Source organism: Nerophis lumbriciformis, linkage group LG01, assembly GCF_033978685.3.
Source record: "Nerophis lumbriciformis linkage group LG01, RoL_Nlum_v2.1, whole genome shotgun sequence".
In the NCBI taxonomy this organism is placed as follows: domain Eukaryota; kingdom Metazoa; phylum Chordata; class Actinopteri; order Syngnathiformes; family Syngnathidae; genus Nerophis; species Nerophis lumbriciformis.
The window spans coordinates 61640486-61665000 of NC_084548.2; the positions used below are offsets into that span (position 1 = coordinate 61640486).

At 37.2% G+C, this 24515-nt stretch overlaps 1 protein-coding gene across 1 annotated transcript in view; it reads left to right on the forward strand.

Moving 5' to 3' along the window:
• The window catches only part of hspg2 (heparan sulfate proteoglycan 2), a 362847-nt gene that overhangs the window by 228517 nt on the left and 109815 nt on the right, over positions 1–24515 (forward strand). The window contains exons 47-50 of the mRNA XM_061923339.2: positions 269–433; positions 4763–4873; positions 9031–9131; positions 13588–13768. Of these exons, the coding sequence (XP_061779323.2) occupies positions 269–433; positions 4763–4873; positions 9031–9131; positions 13588–13768 (558 nt within the window). The remainder of the gene's footprint in view (positions 1–268; positions 434–4762; positions 4874–9030; positions 9132–13587; positions 13769–24515) is intronic.

The window sequence follows — 24515 nt, forward strand, 5'->3', positions numbered from 1 at the left end:
TATATATACTGTATATATGTATGTATTTATATGTATATATATTAGCCCAATGTGGCCCCCAAGTCAAAAAGTTTGGACACCCTTGACCTCCCAGTTTGTGTCCACATTGTCTTGATCCCAAAAAACAAGCGATTAAAATCACAGTTGATGAAATATTAACATCTGCTGCCCATGATCACACTTCATATGTTCTGAAATGTTTCTTCAAGCGTCTGTTTGGCCCCCAAGTAAGACGTTGTCGCTTCCTTTCCTTCTCTGCGCTTTGCAGCGGCAGCGGCCCTCGTAGTGAGGGTCTACCCGGAGAGGGTTCTGACAACTCAGGGCGGCTCGGTGGTCCTGCGCTGCCAGGTGTCCGGCTCGCCGCCGCACTACTTCTACTGGTCCAGGGAGGACGGGCGGCCCATCTCCAGCAGCGCTGACCGACGCAGACAAGGCAAGACCATGTCACGCACTTTTGTCACCAACTGTTTGAGATGGACACATAAAGATCTCCCATCATTGACCAGTGTCCATAAAATACTTCATACCTGCTACAAACGTGTCTACAGCCCCTCCATAGAAATTAATCCTGGTTCTTGTAGTACCCCCTGTCTTTGTACGAGAAATTGACCAATATGTTTTTTTCAGGGCCGATACCAATACCGATTATTAGTCACATTTTTCAAGATGGCTGACATAATTTCTTCCTGTCCGTCCATCCATTTTCGACCGCTTGTCCCTCTCGAGGTCGCGAGGGGTGCTGGAGCCTATCCCAGTTCCACACGGGCGGAAGGCGGGTATAGAGGTTAATTTGGTTCTTTATTATGAAAGCTTTTTTTTGACTCTGAATTTCAATTTTGTGAACTGATTTTTTTTTTTTTACAACAAATGAGGTTGATGAATTCAATGTAAAAAAAAAATCTGTTTGTAAAATTCAGTGCAAAAAAAACTCAGTGTATAAAAATTCAGTGTAAAAAAGTTCAGTGTTAAAAAAAATCAGTTTATAAAAAATTGAGTGCGTAAAAATTGAGTGTAAAAATCTCAGTATGTAAAAATCCAGTGTAAAAAAAGTCAGTTTATAAAAATTGAGTGTGAAAATCTCAGTATGTAAAAATCCAGTGTAAAAAAAAAAATTCTGTTTGTAAAAAATTCAATTTATAAAAATTCAGTGTAAAAGATTTCAATGTAAAAATCTCTGTTGATAAAAAATGTAGTGTAAAAAGATTGAGTGTGTAAAAATTAAGTGTAAAAAATCTCAATTTTTGAAAATTCAGTATAAAAGAATTCAATGGAAAAAAAAATTCCAGTTTAAAAAAATTCAGTGTTTTAAAATTCATTGCAAAATAATTCAGTGTATAACCAATTTTGTGCAAAAAAACTCAGTATATAAAAATTAAGTGGCTAAAAATTCAGTGGATAAATATTCAGTGTAAAAAAAACTCAGTGTTAAAAAATTCTATGTAAAAAAATTTGGTATGTAAAAATTGAGTGTACAAATCTCAGTTAATAAAAATTCAGTGTAAGAAGATTCAGTTTGTCAAAAAACAAACAGTTTATTAAAATACTGTGTAATAAAGTTCAGTGTAAAAAAAAAATCGATGAAAAAAAATTCAGTGTACAAAAATGTTCAGTGTAATAAAATTCAGTGCAAAATAATTAAGTCTATAAAAATTCAGTGCAAAAAAACTCAGTGTATAAAAATTCAGTGTGAAAAAATCAGTGTAAAGAAGTTCAATGTGAAAAAATTCAGTGTGTAAAAATGTTGTGTACAAATCTCAGTATATACAAATTCAGTTTAAAAAATATTCAGTTTGTAAAACAAATTCAGTTTATAAAAATTCAGTGTAAAAAAGTTTTGTAAAAAATTCAGTGTAAAATAAATGTCAGTGTATTAAAATTCAGTGCAAAATAATTCAGTCTATAAAAAATTAGTGCAAAAAAACTCAGGGTATAAAAATTCAGTGTAAAAAAGTTCAGTGTAAAAAAATCGGTGTAAAAAATTCAGTGTGTAAAAATTGAGTGTACAAATCTCAGTATATACAAATTCAGTGTAAAAATATTCAGTTTGTAAAAAAAGTCAGTATATATAAATTCAGTGTAAAAAAAGTTTAGTGTAAAAAAATCCATTAAAAAAAATTCAGTGTCCATTTTTTTTGGTGTATTAAAATTCAGTGCAAAAAAATTCAGTCTATAAAAATTCCGTGCAAAAAAACTCAGTGTATTAAAATTCAGTGCAAAAAATTTAGTGTAAAAAAGTTCAGTGTAAAAAAATTCAGTTTATAAAAATTCAGTGTAAAAAAAAAAGTTCAGTGTAAAAAAAAGCCATTAAAAAAAATTCAGTGTCCATTTTTTTTGGTGTATTGAAATTCAATGCAAAAAAATTCTGTCTATAAAAATTCAATGCAAAAAAACTCAGTGTGTAAAAATTGAGTGTAAAAAAATTGTGTACAAATGTCAGTTAATAAAAATTAAGTGTAAGAAGATTCAGTTTGTAAAAAATATTCAGTTTATGAAAATTCAGTGTAAAAAGGTTTAGTGTAAAAAATAATCAATGTAAAACAATTCAGCGTACAAAAATGTTCAGTGCAATAAAATTCAGTGCAAAATAATTCAGTCTATAAAAATTCAGTGCAAAAAAACTCGGTGTATAAAAATAAGTTCAATGTGAAAACATTCAGTGTGTAAAAATGAAATCTCAGTATATACAAATTCAGTTAAAACAATATTCAGTTTGTAAAAAAAATTCAGTTTATAAACATTCAGTGTAAAAAAGTTGTATAAAAAATTCTGTATAAAAAAAATGTCAGTGTATCAAAATTCAGTGCAAAACAATTCAGTCTATAAAAATTCTGTGCAAAAAAACTATTTTGTGTAAAAATTGAGTGTACAAATCTCAGTTAATAAAAATTCAGTGTAAGAAGATTCAGTTTGTTAAAAAAAAACAGTTTATTAAAATACTGTGTAATAAAGTTCAGTGTAAAAAAAAATCGAAGAAAAAAAATTCAGTGTACAAAAATGTTCAGTGTAATAAAATTCAGTGCAAAATAATTCAGTCTATAAAAATTCAGTGCAAAAAAACTCAGTGTATAAAAATTCAGTGTAAAAAAATCAGTGTAAAGAATTTCAATGTGAAAAAATTCAGTGTGTAAAAATGTTGTGTACAAATCTCAGTATATACAAATTCAGTTTAAAAAATATTCAGTTTGTAAAAAAAATTCTGTTTATAAAAATTCTGTGTAAAAAAGTTGTGTAAAAAATTCAGTGTAAAATAAATGTCAGTGTATTAAAATTCAGTGCAAAAAATTTAGTGTAAAAAAGTTCAGTGTAAAAAAATTCAGTTTATAAAAATTCAGTGTAAAAAAAAAAGTTCAGTGTAAAAAAAATCCATTAAAAAAAATTCAGTGTCCATTTTTTTTGGTGTATTAAAATTCAGTGCAAAAAAATTCTGTCTATAAAAATTCAATGCAAAAAAACTCAGTGTGTAAAAATTGAGTGTAAAAAAAAATTGTGTACAAATGTCAGTTAATAAAAATTAAGTGTAAGAAGATTCAGTTTGTAAAAAATATTCAGTTTATGAAAATTCAGTGTAAAAAGGTTTAGTGTAAAAAATAATCAATGTAAAACAATTCAGCGTACAAAAATGTTCAGTGCAATAAAATTCAGTGCAAAATAATTCAGTCTATAAAAATTCAGTGCAAAAAAACTCGGTGTATAAAAATAAGTTCAATGTGAAAACATTCAGTGTGTAAAAATGAAATCTCAGTATATACAAATTCAGTTAAAACAATATTCAGTTTGTAAAAAAAATTCAGTTTATAAAAATTCAGTGTAAAAAAGTTGTATAAAAAATTCTGTATAAAAAAAATGTCAGTGTATCAAAATTCAGTGCAAAACAATTCAGTCTATAAAAATTCTGTGCAAAAAAACTCAGTGTATAACAATTGAGTGTAAAAAAATTCAGTGTGTAAAAATTGAGTGTACAAATCTCAGTATATACAACTTCAGTGTAAAAAGACTCAGTTTGTAAAAAAAATTCCGTTTATAAAAGTTCAGTGTAAAAAAAGTTCAGTGTAAAAAAATCCATTAAAAAAAATTCAGTGTCCATTTTTTTCGGTGTATTAAAATTCAGTGCAAAACAACTCAGCGTGTAAAAATTCAGTGTAAAAAAGTTCACTGTACAAAAAATCAGTGTACTAAAATTCAGTGCAAAATAATTCAGTGTATAAAAATTCAGCATTTTTGGCAGAAATATTTTTTCTGTCTTACCCATGTCCATCGCATTATTTGATTGAATCTCAGAACATGAAATTCTGTGCACTCCTTGAATGAGCAGACAAAGTTTTGTCCAACGACTCTATCGCTGCAGTAGCCAAAAAAAAAAAAAAAACGGAACCACAAAAGATGCCAGGAAAGAAGGACAAAAACTGGATTTCCCGGCCAAAAATGGGAGTTTTGACAGGCAAACAGAAGACACGTATTGGAGGCACAGAGACGGCAAGATGGTGGGCGTGGCCACATGAGATGACAAAAAAAGGGACCTTATAGCCGTAATTGTTACAATCTACTTTATTTACTAAATACTGGTATCATCTGTGTACATATTGTATCTGCTGATGTCATTAGTTGTCAAAAAAATGGCAGATGGCAATAAAAAATGGGCGATATACGTCAAAATGCAAATATCGGTTGATAATCGGTCAATCTGCAGCATCCACTAGAAAGAGACGTAAATACGTGTGTGGGAGAGTCCTAATAACTAATTAGTGGTTTGTGTTGTGTGCAGGAGCAGAACTTTACTTCCACAATGTCCAGCCAAGCGACGCCGGCGTTTACGTGTGTACCTGCCGAGACCAGCGCAGCAGCAACAGGAGCCGTGCAGAAATCGTTGTCACGAGTGCGTATACTTTCCCGACAACTACCTTTTGTTTTGTATGTTTCCTGCAGGGTACTGAGACTGGCTCCTCGCCATATCACTGATGGATTGTTTTGTAAATCTTGCCAAAGATTTTCATCTCAGGGCTTTTTAGCGACGCCATCACATATTCGTGGTGGAGTATTTGGACCGGTAAAGTACTAAAAACTCATTGATAGCGCCATTCTGAGTTTAACAGTATTTAATGAATAGCCATTGATCTGTTATGGTTTGACTAAGGAAGATGACGGCAACAGATACCAGGGGGCAGTATTGTTCAATCATTTATTATATATATAGTCAATATATATATATATATATATATATATAATAATAATAATAATAATAAACAATACTAACTAATAAACTACACTAAGGAAATGGAGAGTGTCAAAACCCAAGAGTGTATGTGTGTGAGACTATGTGTGTAGTTAGCTGAGGTGTGTGTTACCAAGTGTTGTCGAGAGCGAAGGAACACGTAAGTCGAGTCGTCGTAGTCCGGGGGCTAGCGAGGAGTCGAGAACCAGGAAGCACGAGGGAGGCAGGGAAGATCTAGGAGGACAAGACGCACAGCTTGACTTGGGGATGCACACAGGGAACTGCGGGGTGAGGGAGGACACGACAATCTACGGGGAAAACACAGAGATCAGGACAGAAGGCAGCTAGGAAGCTGGAGACAAGCTTACAGTACGCCAACAGAAGGTTATATTCCGGCGAGGGATGGCAGGTTGTGCAGGCTTAAGAAGACCAGGAAGATATCACCGACAGGTGCGCTGATTTCAGATTGACTGCAGCCGGTGGAGTGACGCGTGCAGGAGAGGAGCGGCCGTGGGCGTGTCCCGAGGTGCGCTCATTGAGGAATGCGCATTGGCATGTGCCCGGGCCGTGACATGATCAGCTGTTTTTTTTTTATCAGGACACTGAATGCATCGCAGCTGCACTGTTCAGGTTGTCTCGGGAGTCGTTGGACTTCTCATCCGAAGTGTTTATTCTCGTGGTTTCGCTCGGTTGGGGTGCAAAATGCAAAGAAGAGAGTCGGTTATTTGAGGTTAACAGTAGATAAGAGTACAAACCCCGTTTCCATATGAGTTGGGAAATTGTGTTAGATGTAAATACAAACGGAATACAATGATTTGCAAATCATTTTCAACCCATATTCAGTTGAATGTGCTACAAAGACAACATATTTGATGGTCAAACTGATAATAAATAAATAATCATTAACTTTAGAATTTGATGCCAGCAACACGTGACAAAGAAGTTGGGAAAGGTGGCAATAAATACCGATAAAGTTGAGGAATGCTCATCAAACACTTATTTGGAACATCCCACAGGTGAACAGGCAAATTGGGAACAGGTGGGTGCCATGATTGGGTATACAAGTAGATTCCATGAAATGCTCAGTCATTCACAAACAAGGATGGGGCGAGGGTCACCACTTTGTCAACAAATGCGTGAGCAAATTGTTGAACAGTTTAAGAAAAACCTTTCTCAACCAGCTATTACAAGGAATTTCGGGATTTCACCATTTACGGTCCATAATATCATCAAAGGGTTCAGAGAATCTGGAGCAATCACTCCACGTAAGCAGCTAAGCCCGTGACTTTCGATCCCTCAGGCTGTACTGCATCAACAAGCGACATCAGTGTGTAAAGAATATCACCACATGGGCTCAGGAACACTTCAGAAACCCACTGTCAGTAACTACAGTTGGTCGATACATCTGTAAGTGCAAGTTAAAACTCTCCTATGCAAGGCGAAAACCGTTTATCAACAACACCCAGAAACACCGTCGGCTTCGCTGGGCCTGAGCTCATCAAAGATGGACTGATACAAAGTGGAAAAGTGTTCTGTGGTCTGACGAGTCCACATTTCAAATTGCTTTTGGAAACTGTGGACGTCGTGTCCTCCGGACCAAAGAGGAAAAGAACCATCCGGATTGTTAAAGGCGCAAAGTTGAAAAGCCAGCATGTGTGATGGTATGGGGGTGTATTAGTGCCCAAGACATGGGTAACTTACACATCTGTGAAGGCGCCATTAATGCTGAAAGGTACATACAGGTTTTGGAGCAACATATGTTGCCATCCAAGCAACGTTACCATGGACGCCCCTGCTTATTTCAGCAAGACAATGCCAAGCCAGGTGTTACATCAACGTGGCTTCATAGTAAAAGAGTGCGGGTACTAGACTGGCCTGCCTGTAGTCCAGACCTGTCTACCATTGAAAATGTGTGGCGCATTATGAAGCCTAAAATACCACAACGGAGACCCCCGGACTGTTGAACAACTTAAGCTGTACATCAAGCAAGAATGGGAAAGAATTCCACCTGAGAAGCTTAAAAAATGTGTCTCCTCAGTTCCCAAACGTTTACTGAGTGTTGTTAAAAGGAAAGGCCATGTAACACAGTGGTGAACATGCCCTTTTCCATCTACTTTGGCACGTGTTGCAGCCATGAAAGTCTAAGTTAATTATTATTTGCAAAAAAAAAATAAAGTTTATGAGTTTGAACATCAAATATTTTGTCTTTGTAGTGCATTCAATTAATTATGGGTTGAAAAGGATTTGCAAATCATTGTATTCAGTTTGTATTTACATCTAACACAATTTCCCAACTCATATGGAAACGGGGTTTGTAGATAAAAGTTAAATAATTGCCATATATTTAGGACTACAGAGCGCACCGGTACATAAGCCACACCCACTACATTTAGAAATAAATAAAAAACATTTTCCATATATTGGTCGCACCTGACTATAAGCCGCAGATACATAGGTTGTGAAATTAGTTATTTACACTGAAATATTCTGTAAATGTTATTTACATACATTAATTGTTTCCAAACGGCAGTAAAACGGCTGACCAAACAAAACAGAAGTCATCGTCATGGACCCGCTAGCTGCGCAAGCTAGCTCTCCAATCAGCTAAACAGACTCAAGAACTCCACGGTGACGAATTTGTGAAACTGAAACAATACAAAAATGATACCATTGTAAGTTAATAATACAAACACAGACACTTGTAAACGTGTTAGCATATTAGCTAATGCTAACGACGCCAGCTTGATTACATTACGATAGCACGTACAAATATGCATGAAAACACTCCTACGGACATCACACATGGGACGCTTTAGTAGGTAAGAATTGTTTTAGTTATATTGTAAAACTCGCAAACCTTGCTTGGAATCGTACGAGTAGAAAACGCCATGGACGGTTTTACTTCCAGTTCGGGGCACTAGGCAAGGCAACTTTATTTATATAGCACGTTTACAACAATTTTTTAATTAAAAAAAAACAATAATAAAACAAAAACAAAGAACATAAACAATGAATAAGCTAAACAAGATAGTGCAAAAGGAATACGGTAAAAGGGTTCGGATAAAAAGTAAAATTGCAAGATAAAAATAATGAAATAATAAAAGTGCGACAAATTGAAAAAAACAACTAAAGTGAGGGGGAGGTGGTCTAGAAATGGTGGCCTAGTGGGCGGGCTCAGCACAGGTTAAAGGCCAGCGAGAAGATCTAGGTCTTAAGAAGGGTTTTGAAGACCCCCAGGCTCTGGGCTGAGGGGAAGGCTGTTCCAGAGCTTAGGGGCAGCAACGGAGAAGGCTCTGTCCCCTCTGGTCTTTAGCCTGGATCTGGGGACCGGCAGCAGCAGTTGGTCAGCTGACCTTAGGGCTCTAGACAAGGTATGACGGTGCAGAAGCTCGGTCAGGTATTGTGGGGCCAGGGCATTTAGGGAAGTCCGTTTTCAACCTGCAACACCTGCAGAGAGTGAACTCTTCCATAGAGCAAACAATAACACGCCATATCACTGTGTCTGTGTTTCGCCGTCAGCGAAGAAAATCCAAAAATTAGCCGCACTGTTTTATAAGCCTCCGGGTTCAAAGCGTAGGAAAAAAATAGCAGTTTATAGTCTGGAATTTACAGTTGCTGACTTTAGCAAATCGGGTAGTGACACTAATAACTGATAATATTCACAGATCAATTATTTGAAACGCTGTGAACTCCGGATGATGCAATCCCCAGCTTTTTTGTGCTCTATCCGTCCAAATAAAGATGAAGAATACGTAATGACAGGGCCAGTAGGAGTTTGTAGTGTGAACCTGCAGCCTTCAAATTCCACATGGTTCCACCAGGTGTTCCCAGCAAAGCCATCGAGGTGACCGTGGAGGAGCCCAAAGCCCAAACAATCCGAGTGGGAGCGACCGTCAACTTCATCTGCACGGCAAAGAGCAAGGTAACGAGGACGAGGTGTGACTTCTGGAATCCGGGTCAGAAAATCAATGGTTTGCCAATGCATCACAGATTGTATTGGCAGGTAGAGAGAAGTACGGTACTCAACGATAGCTGTTTTTGTTCATTAACCAATTTGGGGGTGTTGAAATCGCCATGTCAAATCACTAATGCTAATAGTAGCCTGTTTATGGCAAGGCCAATGTAAATTAGCATCAAGCTATGACCTCACCTGCAAGAAAGGTATGGAAAAATGTAGGGATGATGTTTGATAAAAAATTATCGAGTTCGAGCCTATTATCGAATCCTCTTATCGAACCGATTCCTTATCGATTCTCTTATCGAGTCCAGATAGGTTGTTGTATATGGAAAAAAACTCAGTGTATAAAAATTAAGTGGATAAATATTCAGTGTAAAAAAACCTCAATGTTAAAAAATACAATGTAAAAAAAATTTGGTGTGTAAAAATTGAGTGTACAAATCTCAGTTAATAAAAATTCAGTGTAAGAAGATTCAGTTTGTAAAAAAAAAAAATCAGTTTATTAAAATACTGTGTAATAAAGTTCAGTGTAAAAAAAAAATCGATGAAAAAAAATTCAGTGTACAAAAATGTTCAGTGTAATAAAATTCAGTGCAAAATAATTAAGTTTATAAAAATTCAGTGCAAAAAAAACTCAGTGTATAAAAATTCAGTGTAAAGAAGTTCAATGTGAAAAAATTCAGTGTGTAAAAATGTGTACAAATCTCAGTATATACAAATTCAGTTTAAAAAATATTCAGTTTGTAAAAAAAAATTCTGTTTATAAAAATTTTGTGTAAAAAAGTTGTGTAAAAAATTCAGTGTAAAGTAAATGTCAGTGTATTAAAATTCAGTGCAAAATCATTCAGTCTATAAAAATTCAGTGTAAAAAAATCGGTGTAAAAAATCAATCAATATTTGGTTTAACAAAAGCTCACTTTTATTATATAAGAAAAAAATAAAATCTAATAAATAAATAAATAATTAAATATTGACTGTTACCCCCCCCCCCCCTAAAAAATAAAATAAAATAAATAAATATTGACTGTTGTTACGCAAAGTATATTAAGTGGGATTTTTCAGAAAAACAAATATATACAGCAACACAAAAACAACCTGTCTCTGTGATCACTATAGGTGTATAAATAATAATATAGTGTTAAATAAAATCAGTCCCTTGGGCACAAAACTGAAAATAATACAGCTCTCCAAAAAGTGCACTTCTGCTGCTTTTTGACATAACTGTTTGTTATGATGCTTTGACATTGTTGCACTTTATTTCTTTATTGAAAGAAAATTCTATGGAGAGAAAAATGTTTTTTGCAAATGTGGTTACAATGCTAAAAAAATTAAAAGTTTAAGCTAAAAAAAGAAATACACTATTGAGTTAACATTATTTCTTTATAGGGGGAAAGATGTGATGTTATGAGCTAGGGGATATAACAACTACACTACCCAGCATGCAACAGGAGTGATGAGCATGCGCGGTAGCCCCGAAAAGGGTTGTTTACACCTTTATTACACCTTGGAGCGCTTTTTCCGGTCCATTGTTTTTCCTGCTTTCCCTATCTGCACTTAATGACGTCATTTCTTGTGATGTCTCACGGGGCATTTCTGTTCGGGACGGGATTCGTTCCCAGGGATTCGAATAAAGAACCAACACTTTTTCTTTACTATAGTGGTCTCGATAACGGGTACCGGTTCTCAAAAAGGGATTCGAGTCGGAAAACCGGTTTCGAGTATCATCCCTAGAAATATGGCACCTTTGAATTTTATGTGAATCGATACCTGCTACTACCCACGGAATTCAGTCGGTGCTTATAAAAGTACCGAATTCAGTACTCGCATTTGCAGACTTCACTTTTTAGTCTCACGCAATCCAAAAACTTGGTCAACGTGTTCTGGTTTAGTTAATTAGTTAGTAATTAGCAGAAAAACACTCGGAGAGTACAAATCTCCTCCAGGCCATATCTTTAAAAAAAGAAGAAAAAAAGCGAATTTTGAATGAATCGCGATTCTTATTTGTAACGATTCTCAATCGATTAAAAAAAAAAAAAAGGATCAAAAATTGATTTTTATTTATTTCTTTATTTTTAATCTGTCCTGTCCAGCCACTCAGACAAATCATATAGTTGATGTAGATGATCTACATCTGCTGTACACATTTACTTTAGAAAAGAGAAGAGTTGGATATTTCTCTTGTTGCTTTAATTGTATTTGGTTTTATTAAATATTTGGTTAGTTAGTTAGTTAGTTAGTTAGTTAGTTAGTTAGTTAGTTAGTCGTTTACTGATTGTAACGTCACAAACTACTGTAGAAAAGCACTCCGAGAGTGCAAATCTCCTTCTTTTAGGGATGTCAAAAAAAATCTATTTTTGAATAAAGAACGATTGTTATTTGTAACAAGTCTCAATGGTTTAAAAATAAATGTATATCAAAAAAACAATTTAAATTGTTTTATTTTTTGTATCTGTCCTGTCCAGCCACTCAGACAAATCATATAGTTGATGTAGATGATCTACATCTGCTGTACACATTTACTTTAGAAAAGAGAAGAGTTGGATACTTATCTTTTAGCTTTATTTGTATTTGACTTTATTAAATGTTTGGGGAGAAGTTTATCCAACAAAACCAGTTTTCTTTTAAGTAATATAGAAATGTATCAGAGCTGTTTACCGTATTTTTCGGAGTATAAGTCGCACCGGAGTATAAGTCGCACCTGCCGAAAATGCATAATAAAGACGGAAAAAAACATATATAAGTCGCACTGTGAAAAAAACTGCGACTTATAGTCCGAAAAATACGGTATTTACTTTATGGAGGGAAGTAGTTCATCATAGAACTGGCACCCAATGTTATTAAAAAAGTATTAATTTTGAATCGAGAATCGTTTTGAATCGAGAATCGATTCTGAATTGAATCGTTTCCACCATGAATCGAATCCAATTGTGTGGTGCCCAAAGATTCACAGCCCTAAAATATATCCTAATAATAAGGAATCTTTCCAAAAAGTCATGGATCCAGACGGTGAATGAAAATCCTTTCTTAACTTTTTGAGCTATGTTGCTAGCGAGTAGTGATGGGTTGATGAGGCGCCATGAAGCGTTTCGACACATTGCAAAACTGTATTGATACTGTGTCGATACTGTGTCACTAAATACTGACATCTGCTGGACATTAAAAATCCCTACAGGCAACCTATGGACCGACTCAACTGACACTGATTTTATGACCTAGTATATACAATAATATAAACCAAGTCATTGTATTTCATTTAGGATTATTTCATATCTTCATTTAAATAAAAATATATTTTTATCTTTTTTAGATACAGTCAATAAAAAATATGAACATGTATAATAACATGGAAATCTAAGAGAATGCGTTGTGAATGAGGATGCTTGTGGACTGGGATTTTTTTAAATTAATTTTTTACACATTTTTATTTTTTAAAAAAACAGTTTTTCCAACGTATTCAATTTTAGACGATTTATTTCATTGATTGATTGAGACTTTTATTAGTAGATTGCACAGTGAAGTACATATTCCGTACAATTGACCACTAAATGGTAACCCCCCAATAAGTTTTTCAACTTGTTTAGTCGGGGTCCACTTAAATTGATTAATGATACAGATATATACTAACATCATAATACAGTCATCACACAAGTTAATCATCAGAGTATATACATTGAATTATTTACATTATTTACAATCCGGGGTGTGGGATATGGGGGTGGGGGGGTAAGATATGGGGGTGGGGGGGTAAGTTTGGTTGTTATCAACACTTCAGTCGTCTCTTCTTAGTTATTATTTCTCCGGCTGTAGAAAAGAGCCGCTCACAGGGCACAGAGGAGGCGGGAGTGCGACACAGTTCACGTATCGGTCACATGACCAAAACAGCTCATGATCGGTCACGTGACTTTCTAAAAGCGGTACGCGCACCGACACAGGGTTTCGCTCTATGAGCTCGGCGCATGCATCGGTGTTGCCGGACCCATCACTACCCGCGAGCTAACTAACTAACCAAAAAACAAACCCCAGCGAATCGAGGGATACATTTGTTTGTTTGGGTTGGTCTGTTGCTTTCAAACAAGCCGCAAGGCTATGCTAGCGACTATGCTAACATCCCCGCCTCCACCCACAGAGACAAAGAGAGCTTTATTTGTATTTGAGTTCTCCACAAAGAGTTTACACTACTAGGGCATATCTTTATCGTTGTCTTCAGTCGTTACCAAAATGAGTGAAAGGAAAAGGGTTAAATAGGTCATAATAAGGGTAAATAATTGAATAAGATCTACTTTCTTCTACTCCTTTTCGGACATGTTGATTTATTGAACTGTAAACATGTGATCTTGTATGCGTGTTTGAAACAAACGTTTAGCTCCTGGCGGAGGTAACTAAGAGCTCTTGAAGGTGAACATGTTGTGGTCCTCCTCAGTCGCCGGCCTACACGCTGGTGTGGACCCGGCAGGGGAACGGTAAGCTGCCCAACCGCGCCATGGACTTCAACGGCATCCTGACCATCCAGAACGTACAGCCGGAGGACGCGGGCGTCTATGTCTGCACGGGATCCAACATGTTCGCCATGGACGAGGGCAGTGCCGTCCTCTACGTGCCAGGTTCGTGATCCTTGGCAGCGTTAGCGTCCTCCTCCGCCCTACCGGCTCCGACTCTCTTCTTCCTGCTTCAGCTTGAGACGGAGCATGCTCGTCTGCTTCTTGTGCTCTGTGAACACTAACGCAACTTCCTCCACTCACAATCTTTGTGTGCCTTCAAATCTTCTCTATCGCTGCTTTGTGTGCCAAGTCTAAAGAACCTGCTCCGTCTGCAGAGGTACAGCTTGTGGGTTCTGGGATTCAGTCTTTGGAAAGGACTCCGGGATCAGTCCTAATGCAGTTTGTAAGAACTAATCCTGGGAACGCACCTCGTACTTGTTCTTGGCTCCAATAAACTTGTGGGTTCTGGGATTCAGTCTTTGGAAAGGACTCTGGGATGAGTCCTAATGCAGATTGTAAGAACTAATCCTGGGAACGCACCTCGTACTTGTTCTTGGCTCCAATAAACTTGTGGGTTCTGGGATTCAGTCTTTGGAAAGGACTCCGGGTTCAGTCCTAATGCAGATTGTAAGAACTAATCCTGGGAACGCACCTCGTACTTGTTCTTGGCTCCAATAAACGGGTGGTGGTTTGTTTGCTTTGTGATGATTCCTCCAACTTGAGGTTCTACCTTTCTTTACCTTTGGGTCTTTGGTGTCCTCTCTGCCGAGCTGTAGAGTGCAATAGTGAGGAGGAACGCGGATGCCTAAAAGGTGCTTAGAGACTGGCGATCACAGAGGACTTGTTTGAGGAGCGACTAAAAGAAGTCCAGTATTCCTTCCAGAATTTGCTGTGATGTTTCCAATCAAACGCTGCTGTTTGCCAAGTGCTCGACTTTTGAACGTGTTCTTGTAAGAGTGTTTGGGGCCACTTTTACTTGGTGATTCCAGGCCGGGACTTCAAGCAGAAGAGCCAACAAAACAACCACAATGTTTGTTTATTATTCACAAATCTTTGACTGAAATAAGTTGTAGAAATAAATGTGTCCATGGTTCCAGTGGCCAAAGTCACATTCCAAGGACTAAAGGGGACCTATGATGATTGGAATCCACACTTGACACACCCCCTTCTGGTCTACTTCAGGGGTTCCTTTTTCACTTTAGGGCCTAACCTTTCCACTAAATAAACATTAACACTGAATTAGTAATCATACTTTGATTTTAATGGTATTTGATTGTTATATCTAACCTACTTACACTTTACCAGTATGAAAGCATGTGTTAATCACAAAGATTATTATCAAGCCTTTGGCCAGGCTGAGTACAAAAAGAAATACTAATCAAATGTACTCTTAAAACTGATTTAAAAAAAACAAAAAACATTTACATACAATTATGTAATACTAAAATAAATACATTCTAAATCAATAATAATAAATATGTTTCATAAATAAATAGGCGATAAAATTTTGGATTAAATAAAAATACAGCTTCACCACATTAGTCATATTTTTTGCGCTGAAGAAACTTCTCTTTGTTTACTGGTTGCATTTAGATGGGCAAAGGAAAAAATATATAAATTGTGTATATATGTCTTTTTTATTTTTTTTCTGGTTGTGTTATTATACATATGTATATGTACATATACATATATATGTATATAGGTATATACATACATATATATAAATTGATTCTTATATATATATATATATATATATATATATATATATATATATATATATATATATATATATATATATGTGTATATATGTATGTATGTATGTACACAGTATATATATGTATGTTAAAGTTAAAGTACTAATGATTGTCACACACACCCTAGTTGTGGCGAAATTATTCTCTGCATTTCACCCATCACCCTTGATCACCCCCTGGGAGGTGAGGGGAGCAGTGAGCAGCAGCGGGGGCCGCGCCCGGGAATAATTTTTGGTGATTTAACCCCCAATTCCAACCTTTGATGCTGAGTGCCAAGCAGGGAGGTAATGGTCCCATTTTTATAGTCTTTGGTATGACTCGGCCGGGATTTGAACTCACGACCTACTGTGTGTGTGTGTATATATATATATATACATAAATATGTATATATATATATATATATATATACACTGTATATATAAATACTTATATACATATATTCAATATATGTATATGTACATATGTATATAAACGCAACCAGAAAAAGAATATATGTCTGTATATATATATATATATATATATATATATATATATATATATATATATATATATATATATATATATATATATATATATATATATATATATATATATATATGTATGTATGTATGTATATGCATGTATGTATATATATATGTGTGTATATATATATATAAATATACATACATACATATATGTATATACAGTATATACACATATATACACTGCTCCCCTCACCTCCCAGGGGGTGATCAAGGGTGATGGGTCAAATGCAGAGAATAATTTCTCCACACCTAGTGTGTGTGTGACAATCATTGGTACTTTAACTTTAACTTTAATATACATGCACACATATATGTATATATATATACATACATACATATATATGTATGTATGTATGTAAATATATGACTGTTTATTCTTTTATTCTTATAAGAATCAATTTTTAAAAATAATGTATGTTTTTAGGCTATCTCCATGCAATCAGGAAAAAAAATAAAATTGTATAATTTTTCTTTTTTTTAATATAAGAATCGATTTTTTAAAATGTTTTTTATGCCATCTCCATGCAATCAAACAAACAATAAGAATGTATTCTTATTTGTATTTCTTTTTTTATATGAAAACATTTTTAACAATACGTTTTTAGGCCATCTCCATGCAACCACACAACATAAATATTATTCCTTTTTCTTTTAATTTTTTTTTTTTTTAAATCTACTTTTAAAAATCCGTTTTTAGGCTGTATCCATGCAACCACAGGAAGAAAAAAAAAATACAGTATATATACGTATATTTTTTTTTTAATAATGCGTTTTTTCTAACGGGTAACCTATTTTGAAAACGTTACATTAAGATCATTATAGCAAATAATAGAAATATAAAAATCGATTCGTTACCCTAGGATTTGCAATCAGATCAATTCGTGAGGAGCCCAAAGGTTTCCGCCCCTATGTTAGTGATGTAATACGGGAGAGGTGTGTTCAAGGTTAAGAAACGCCTGGGAAAATGTAGCTTCTTGATGGAGAAATCTCGTTAAACTAGTCACGCTGCCGCGTTACCTTCTACTTCCTGGCCCATGTTGACAAAACAGTCCTGTGCGAAATGAATCAATTCCATGGACATCAGAGCAGGCGGGAGGGCAAGAAAGGAGGCGGAATGACAGCGGAGTGGGAGGAGTAAGGCCTACAGAATACACCAGAAATGCCCACATCAGTATGTCCGTCAATCTGTGACATCACAAATGGCCCACTGTTTGAAAAAACAAAACCTCATGTCCAAATGCGTTATGATTTTGGGTATTTCTAACACGACAACTTTTATACGTTTATAAATCATCAAAGGTCCCCTTTAAGGAGATCATCTCAGCAGGTGTTTGCTTGTGTGTCTGTCACTACTTTGACATTTATCACCACTGTGTACTCCAAGGTGCTTGTACTTACCTCATGCTGTACTATTTATCATGACTGTGAACAACCGTGACCCCCAAGCTGTATGTCGAGGAAACGGCTGCTGCTAACCTGCATGTGCGGCCATGTTGTGTGTCTTTGTTGTCCTTGTGTGTGTGTTTGTGTGTGTGTGTGTGACAAAGTGTTGTCGTGTTTTCCGTCACTTCACGCGTCTGCCTGCCGTCCTGGTGCGATATGAGCACGATTAAACAAGTGTATGTGAGCTCAGTCTGCCATTTGATCGCATGTGAGGAAGAATTAAAAAGCACCGAACCTCTAAACTGACACAACTTGTGTGTTTTATGTTTGTTACACAACGTGCTGATGGAATATGACAACAACAACTTGTGTGTTTGCTGATGTTTGTTACACAATGTGACATTAACTACATACTCTTTACTGGTCCACACCATAGGAGTTCCCCGACTGTTTCACTTCTGATACAATAGGAGTGTTGAACTTGCCCCATACCGATATTGGTCCGATACGATATCAGCAGGAATCATACCTACTTGTATTATTTAGTAGTGTGGAATGTTAGAAAAAGGACGAGTCAAACAGAGAACAATGGTAGTTATGAAAAACACTAACTTATTTATTATTAACATCTGGAGTGGACTTATGCTGTGTGCTATTGTGTGCTTAGCTGCTGTGTAGCTGCTAGCTCCTCCTAGCCTGTAGCCTAGCATGTTTACCTTTTGTAAATAACTTTAGTAAAATAGAAGAAATTGTGTGCTTATTGGAGGACATTTAGATGTTAACTGTCTGTCCAGCTTTGTACACGTAAACAGGACTGCTTGTATCGCACATGATATCACACACAAATACACCCTCTGCAGGACTGCTTGTATTGCACTTGATATCACACACAAGTAAACATGTTGCGGGACTGCTTGTATCGCACATGATATCACACACAAGTAAACCCGCTGCAGAGCTGCTTGTATCGCACGTGATATCACACAAGTAAACACCCTGCGGGACTGCTTGTATCGCACGTGATATCACACGCAAGTAAACACACTACAGGGACTGCTCGTATCGCACATTATATCACACGCAAGTAAATACACTGCAGAGACTGCTTGTATAGCACATGATATCACACGCATGTAAACACCCTGCAGGGTCTGCTTGTATCGCACATGATATCACACACAAGTTAACACGCTGCAGGGATTCTTGTATCACACATGATATCACACGCATGTAAACACGCTGCAGGGACTGCTTGTATCGCACATGATATCACACACAAGTGAACACGCTGCAGGGATCCTTGTATCGCACATGATATCACGTACAAGTATACACATTGCAGAGACTGCTTGTATCGCACATGATATCACACTCATGTAAACACGCTGCAGGGACTGCTTGTATTGCACAAGATATCACACACAAGTAAACATGTTGCGGAACTGCTTGTATCGCACATGATATCACACACAAGTAAACATGCTGCAGGGCTGCTTGTATCGCACAGGATATCACACGCAAGAAAACACTCTGCAGGACTGCTTGTATTGTACATGATATCACACACAAGTAAACACGCTGTAGGAACTGCTTGTATCGCACGTGAAATCACACACAAGTAAACATGTTGCGGGACTGCTTGTATCGCACAGGATATCACACACAAGTAAACCCGCTGCAGGGCTGCTTGTATCGCACATGATATCACACAAGTAAACACACTGCGGGACTGCTTGTATCGCACGTGATATCACACGCAAGTAAACACGCTGCAGGGACTGCTCGTATCGCACATTATATCACGCACAAGTAAATACACTGCAGAGACTGCTTGTATCGCACATGATATCACACGCAAGTTAATACGCTGAAGGACTGCTTGTATCGCACATGATATCACACACAAGTAAACACGCTGCAGGGATCCTTGTATCGCACATGATATCACACGCATGTAAACTCGCTGCAGGGACTGCTTGTATCGCACATGATATCACACACAAGTAAACACGCTGCAGGGATCCTTGTATCGTACATGATATCACATACAAGTATACACACTGCAGAGACTGCTTGTATCGCACATGATATCACATGCAAGTAAACACGCTGCAGGACTGCTTGTATCGCACATGATATCACACACAAGTAAACACTCTGCAGGACTGCTTGTATCACACACATCACACACAAGTAAACACGCTGTAGGGATCCTTGTATCGCACATGACATCACACGCATGTAAACACGCTGCAGGGACTGCTTGTATCGCACATGATATCACACACAAGTAAACACGCTGCAGGGATCCTTGTATCGTACATGATATCACGTACAAGTATACACACTGTAGAGACTGCTTGTATCGCACATTATGTCACACACAAGTAAACCCGCTGCAGGGCTGCTTGTATCACGCATGATATCACACGCAAGTAAACACTCTGCAGGACTGCTTGTATCACACACATCACACGCAAGTAAACAGGCTGCAGGGACTGCTTGTATTGCACGTGATATGACACACAAGTAAACATGTTGCGGAACTGCTTGTATCGCACATGATATCACACACAAGTAAACCCGGTGCAGGGCTGCTTGTATCGCACATGATATCACACACAAGTAAACACGCTGCAGGGACTGCTCGCACCGCACATTATATTACACGCAAGTAAATACACTGCAGAGACTGCTTGTATCGCACACGATATCACACGCGAGTAAATACGCTGAAAGACTGCTTGTATCGCACATGATATCCCACACAAGTTAACACGCTGCAGGACTGCTTGTATCGCACATTATATCACACGCATGTAAACACGCTGCAGGGACTGCTTGTATCGCACATGATATCACACACAAGTAAACACGCTGCAGGGATCTTTATATCACACATGATATCACGTACAAGTATACACACTGCAGAGACTGCTTATATCACACATGATATCACACGCAAGTAAATACGCTGAAGGACTGTTTGTATCACACATGATATCACACACGTAAACACGCTGCAGAGCTGCTTGTATCGCACATGATATCACACACAAGTAAACACGCTGCAGGGCTGCTTGTATCACACATGATATCACGTACAAGTAAACACGCTGCAGGACTGCTTGTATTGTACATGATATCACACACAAGTAAACACGCTGCAGGACTGCTTGTATCGCACATGATATGACACATTATATAACACGCAAGTAAACATGCTGCAGGGCTGCTTGTATCGCACATTATATCACACACAAGTAAACACGCTGCAGGGCTGCTTGTATCGCACATGATATCATGTACAAGAATACACGCTGCAGGACTGCTTGTATCGCACATGATATCACACACAAGTAAACACGCTGCAGGACTGCTTGTATCGCACATTATATCACACGCAAGTAAACACGCTGCATGACTGCTTTTATTGCACATTATATCACACGCACATAAACACGCTGCAGGACTGCTTGTATCGCACACGATATCACACTCCAGTTAACATGCTGCTGGACTGCTTGTATCGCACATGATATCACACGCAAGTAAACACACTGCGGGACTGCTTGTATCGCACATGATATCACACACAGGTAGACACTCTGCGGGACTGTTTGTATCGCACATGATTTCACCCGCTGCAGGACTGCTCGTATCGCACATGATATCAGGGGCGCCGCTAGGGATTTTGGGCCCCATGAAAAGAATCTTTACAGGGCCCCCAACACAGTGTCATTATTTTTTCTGTATTATAATTTCATCATCATTAGGGGCCTCTCTGGGCCCCCCTCCATCATGGGCCCCTAGAATCCGTCTCCTTTACTCCCCCTTTTCGGCGCCCCTGCATGATATCACACACACGTAAGCACTCTGCAGAAACTGCTTGTATCGCACGTGATATCACATATATTCATTTTCATCACATACTTTGTTTCATGCTGATATCGGACCAGTATCGGATTGGGACAGCCATAGCTTGCTCAAGATTTAGCTTGTTTGATATTTTCCAGCAGACCGACAACCTCCCCAGTATAATACAAAGTACCATATACACGTGATACTACTTAGTACATAGTAATATACACGATACAGAATCAGACACGAGAATTGGAATATTTTGCAGCATGAGAACGATCCAAGACGGTCGCACCAACAACTTTCTCCGTAGGTCAAAGGTCACATACTGCATACATCCAATTCAACTTTGTCTCAACAACCAAGGGAAATGTTTTATTTTCCAGTCGCTCCAGGAATGTGAGATCAATTCCCTTCTTTTCCACCGATCCCAATCGATTATGTTTGTTTTTTTGCCCATTCAGCATCTTTACCACCAATCAAATGAGTCTCTGAGCGGCGCTCAAACGCTCGTCAACTTTCTAATAAAACTTGTTCATTTCTGGTGTCGACGATCCTGGCTACACCCCCAAGCCTTCTGGGTAATTTTACTTTCTAGTTGACATGATTTTATATACAAAACCCAAAACCAGCGAAGTTGGCACATTGTGTAAATGGTAAATAAAAACAGAATACAATGATTAGCAAATCCTTTTCAACTCATATTCAATTGAATAGACTGCAAAGACAAGATATTTAATGTTCCAACTGGAAATCTTTGTTATTTTTTGCAAATATTAGCTCACTTGGAATTTGATGCCTGCAACATGTTTCAAAAAAGCTGGCACAAGTGGCAAAAAAGACTGAGAAAGTTGGGGAATGCTCATCAAGCACTTATTTGGAACATCCCACAGGTGAACAGGCTAATTGGGAACAGGTGGGTGCCATGATTGGGTATAAAAGCAGCTTCCATGAAAACAAGGATGGGACACCACTTTGTCAACACATACGTGAGCAAATTGTCCAACATTTTAAGAACAACATTTCTTAACCAGCTATTGCAAGGAATTTAGGGATTTCACCATCTACGGTCCGTGATATCATCAAAAGGTTTAGAGAATCTGGAGAAATCACTGCAAGGCCGAAAACCAACATTGAATGCCCATGATGTTCGATCTCTCAGGCGGTACTGCATCAAAAGGCGACATTGGTGTGTAAAGGATATCACCACATGGGCTCAGGAACACTTCGGAAAACCACTGTCAGTAACTACAGTTGGTCGCTACATCTGTAAGTGCAAGTTCAAACTCTACTATGCAAAGCCAAAGCCATTTATCAACAACACCCAGAAATGCCACTGGATTCGCTGGGCCAGAGCTCATCTAAGCTGGACAGATGCAGATTGTAAAAGGTGGTCTGACGAGTCCACATTTCAAATTGTTTTTGGAAACTGTGGACGTCGTGTCGTCCGGACCAAAGAGGAAAAGAACCATCCGGATTGTTATAGGCGCAAAGTTGAAAAGCCAGCATCTGTGATGGTATGGGGGTGTATTAGTGCACAAGACATGGGTAACTTACACATCTGTGAAGGCACCATTAATGCTGAAAGGTACATACAGGTTTTGAAGCAACGTATGTTGCCATCCAAGCAACGTTACCATGGACGCCCCTGCTTATTTCAGCAAGACAATGCCAAGCCACGTGTTACATCAACGTGGCTTCATAGTAAAAGAGTGCGGGTACTAGACTGGCCTGCCTGTAGTCCAGACCTGTCTCCCATTGAAAATGTGTGGCGCATTAAAATACCACAACAGAGACCCTCGGACTGTTGAACAACTTAAGCTGTACATCAAGCAAGAATGGGAAAGAATTTCACCTGAAAAGCTTCAAAAATTGGTTTTCTCAGTTCCCAAGCGTTTACTGAGTGTTGTTAAAAGGAAAGGCCATGTAACACAGTGGTGAAAATGCCCCTGTGACAACTTTTTTGCAATGTGTTGCTGCCATTAAATTCTAAGTTAATGATTATTTGCAAAAAAAAAAAAAAGAAGTTTAAATGTCTTGTCTTTGCAGTCTATTCAATTGAATATAAGTTGAAAAGGATTTGCTAATCATTGTATTCTGTTTTTATTTACCATTTACACAACGTGCTAACTTCACTGGTTTTGGGTTTTGTATATTTTTGGGGTTCCGAAAAGGAATTTTCAAAATTGGCTCACTAGCGCCACCTTTAAAATGAGAACAAATCAGTCCTAGGGACTTTGACCAAATGAGTGGAGGTTAAAATTACGGACACGACATATACAGGCGATGATGAGTTGCAAAAAATGATTGCCTACGCCGTTAGATGTGGGCGGGGCATGGCGCCAAACTTTGCTCCGGTTAATTCGCCACAAAACACAAAACGTTAATAACGCGGCTCCACAAATTCAGATATTGGTGTTATTTGGCATAAAAATGACGATGATGACACCTTGAAGTGTCCGAAAGGTCAGCACCTGTTCATACCTACTCGTAGTGGGCGGAGCCTAGCGGCGAATACTACCCCACGCCATCACCAATCGAACGGTCATTTATGCGCTTTGGCTGATCAGAGACGGACACTAAATTGATGGGGGATGATTTATGGCCCATGATCTTGATCTAAATTGCTACAAATGATGAGAACAGTCTGAAGTGGCTTTAGTTGTATTTTAATTTTATTTTTGTTCATTTTATTTATTTATTTTTTTAAATTTAGTTTAATTTTCTTATTTTTTTTTTTTTTTTTTAATCTTCTGTTTGAATGCCTTTTGGACGTGCATGTAAAGTCCCCGTTTTATGCAGACACGTCATGGATGGCAACATTTTTTAATTCATTTTATTTTACTTCATTTTATTTTATTTTATTTTAATTTTAATTTTTTTTTGTTTTGTTTTGTTTTGTTTTGTTTTGTTTTAATCTTCTGTTTGAATGCCTTTTGGGCGTGCAAGTAAAGTCCCTGTATTATGCAGACACGTCACAGATGGCAAACATTTTTTATTAATTTTATTTTATTTTATTTTATTTTATTTTATTTTATTTTAATTTTATTTTATTTTTTATTTTGTTTTATTAAATTAAAAAAAAAAAAGAAAAAAAGTATCTTCTGTTTGAATGCCTTTTGGACGTGCACGTAAAGTCCCCGTATTATGCAGACACGTCACGGATGGCAAAAATGTTTTATTCATTTTATTTTATTTTTCTTTATTTTATTTTATTTATTTATTTATTTATTTATTTATTTATTTATTTATTTATTTATTTATTTATGTATTTATGTATTTATTTATTTAATCTTCTGTTTGAATGCCTTTTGGATGTGCACGTAAAGTCCTCGTTTTATGCAGACA